Here is a 2,813-nt window from a genome sequence, read left to right as displayed (position 1 = left end):
GCTGTAAAACATCTTAAAGAGGAAGTACATTTCTTAACAGGGAGACTGTTCTTAACAGAGAAACAACCTTATTTCTCCCCCTTGCTTCTACTGAATACTTTGTATAGTGATTAAAGGGGGGATTGAGAATCAGAATCCTTGAATCCTATTCTCAACTCATGTACTATATGACTTTGGACAAGTCAATTAACTTGTCCAATTAATTTTACCAAGCTGTAAAATGAGGATACTCCTAATTACCTATCTTAGCAGGTATTATATTGTTTAATTCAGGAACAGAGAAATTCTCAGAAGAAAGGTGTAATATGTCCAAAGTATTCATCAAGTTTTGTTAACAATCACCAGATTCAAATTCAAATAAAAAAAGGGGACCTATTGTAACATGTGGAGCTCTCCTTGATTGTGGGTGCAATATTACGCAAAGCAACACAAAGTTAAAAAACCCACTCAGACTCCAAAGAATTTATGCCATTTCTGTATTTATTTTACTTACTAGATCTTTGTCCTGAAGTTCTGATTCCAGTTCCTGGAGGCGTCTGCTCAGCTGTACATTTCTTTCTTTTTCTTTATTTATTTCATTACATTGTTCTTCCAGCTCTTCAATCTTTAAGTAACATCATACAGTCAGCACAAATTCCAAACCTCTGCCAATCTGGGGCAGATGCTTAGCTGATGTAAGCTGTCACAGTTCCACTGAAATTGAGGCACCTATGATAATTTACATCAGCTGAGGACCTGCTACCTAGAATGTACCATTTAATACAACAGATCAGAATGACCTTTTATGCTTTTTTTTTTTAATAGCAAACTAACCCATTTACACATGCACTAGGAAGCCTCCTGGGTTGTATTTACCATAGCTCATGGAGTTTCTTTTATAATTACATGAGACTGTGCATGGCACTGGGATGAGAAAGCAGGAAGAGAAAGCAAGCTCTCTGACTTGCCTAACATCTCCTCCTCAAGGGCAGCTTTTTTTCCAGACAGAGTGAAAGGACTAGATATTGCATCATGACTTCAGCAGGAGGACCAGCACTGGGTAACAGATGATGCTTTTTTCCTGCACTGAGGAAATTAGCTCACTGATTCCATACCTCTTAGCCACTCCAGACCCCGAACTGGAGCTGAGCTGCCTGTAGGGCACCAAGCCAGCATGTTAAAGTATATTTTTAAATTTTCAGTGTCCTGTTCTTTTGAGACTGCCCTTTGCTTGTTTAAAGTCAGCCAATGTGCAAAAATGTCCAACTAATTAACAAAGGAGAGAAAACTTTCTTGTGCACCATTTGGGGACAGCATCAGTGCTTAATGAGAAACCTATGCGAGGGAAAAGACACAGAAAAGGAAGAGGATGACACTGTATATAAATAGTGCTAGATGTAGCATAGGAAGCATTTAATGGCTGGCCTCTAGGACTCTAATCTCTCAGCCACAGTAAGGTAGCATTGTGACAAACTCTCTTTTGAAGACTACACTCAGTGAGAAGTGGCATATTTCCATGTGGTGATGCCAGTGAGAGCATCTTTTTTGTGAGATACTATACATGGTAAGCGAATAATTATATTGCATACTTTACTACTTAGCTACCATTCACTACTTCGGGCTGCTGTTTCTCCCTCCTACATGAGGAAACTCTGCTTTTATCCTTAACAAACACCAACTCTTTGGCCCTGGGAGCCTGAATCCTCTAGAAAACTAATAATACTGAGATGCTAACAATTAGCATCAAATCATTCCAACTCCCAGTGTGTAAAGTGGTGTCTACATACAATGAAATATTTTTGTGAAGTACTGTTTTGTTCTCTCTGAACTACCACAATGTTCCAAAAGCAAACTCCCCAAGTCACACACACAACTATGTATGAAATCTCTCTTGCAAAGACTAAGTGAATTCCAGCAAGACTGTTAGTGCCCTAACAGGCAAGTCAGGTTAAACCTGGCTATCAGAAATATTTCCACAAGCAGTAACATTCTTCACTTGAAGGCTAGTGGCATCCAAAAAAGGAACAAAAGGGCTTTGAAAACCTAGGGACAAGTGAAAAAATATCACGTACAATCTGATCCTTATGCTTGAATCCCTCAGCAACCCATATAACAGAAGGGCAAAAAAAGGATCCAGCAACAAAAGGACCCAACTTTTTAGCATGTAATTTAGGATCAATAGAGTGAAGTTATCACAACAGGCAGTGCTCCTGGAAACGGAGTGTTGCTGTACTCTGACTTGTGGCAAACAACGTGCGGGCCAGTGACAAGCCTTTGATCGACAGCACCACATTAGAGGAGCATCTTATACGGTCTCTAAACTAGAATTTTTTAATATCTAAATTTACATTTCTCAACTGTTCTCTCTTGCAGCTCACATTCAATCTTTGCACTACAATAGCATGAAATTATACACTCAGTAAGAATGGGAAAGGGTTTTTTGGGAACTAGATATATTCTTCAGATTTGTGATGTGAAGACAATTCTTTGAAGCTGGTGGGCCTGATTCTCAGTCTGGCTCCATGCCCCTCCTCCCTTTTGTGCTGGTAGTGTTGAGGGAATAATTCATGTCATGGCACAGCTTGCTGAGATTTAATTGCACTATTGCATGGTTCAAAGTTTTATCTTGCAACATTAACACACAGGTGCCCATACTATCTCAATCTGCCAGCAGCCTGTGGGCCAACTGCAGCCCACAGAGCCATGAAATCCAGCCAGTGGGGCTCCCCACAGGTTCAGATGTTTGGTAGTAGGGAACAAGGGAAGCTCTGCACAGCCAGCTGTAGCCTCACTCGGGTCACTACAGCAAAGTGTGTGTGTGTGTGTGGGGGGGG

At 40.6% G+C, this 2,813-nt stretch overlaps 1 protein-coding gene across 1 annotated transcript in view; it reads right to left on the bottom strand.

Annotated features, from left to right (window-relative positions):
• Window positions 1–2,813, bottom strand: part of HOMER2 (homer scaffolding protein 2) — a 120,317-nt gene that overhangs the window by 18,741 nt on the left and 98,763 nt on the right. Inside the window, exon 7 of the mRNA XM_019504129.1 lies at window positions 494–604. Within this exon, the coding sequence (XP_019359674.1) occupies window positions 494–604 (111 nt within the window). The remainder of the gene's footprint in view (window positions 1–493; window positions 605–2,813) is intronic.

The sequence above is a fragment of the Gavialis gangeticus genome, unplaced genomic scaffold, assembly GCF_001723915.1.
Source record: "Gavialis gangeticus isolate Ggan-Ray unplaced genomic scaffold, GavGan_comp1, whole genome shotgun sequence".
Lineage (NCBI taxonomy): Eukaryota > Metazoa > Chordata > Crocodylia > Gavialidae > Gavialis > Gavialis gangeticus.
Note: the sequence above shows the minus strand (reverse complement) of the source record. Positions and strands in the feature narration are given on the sequence as shown.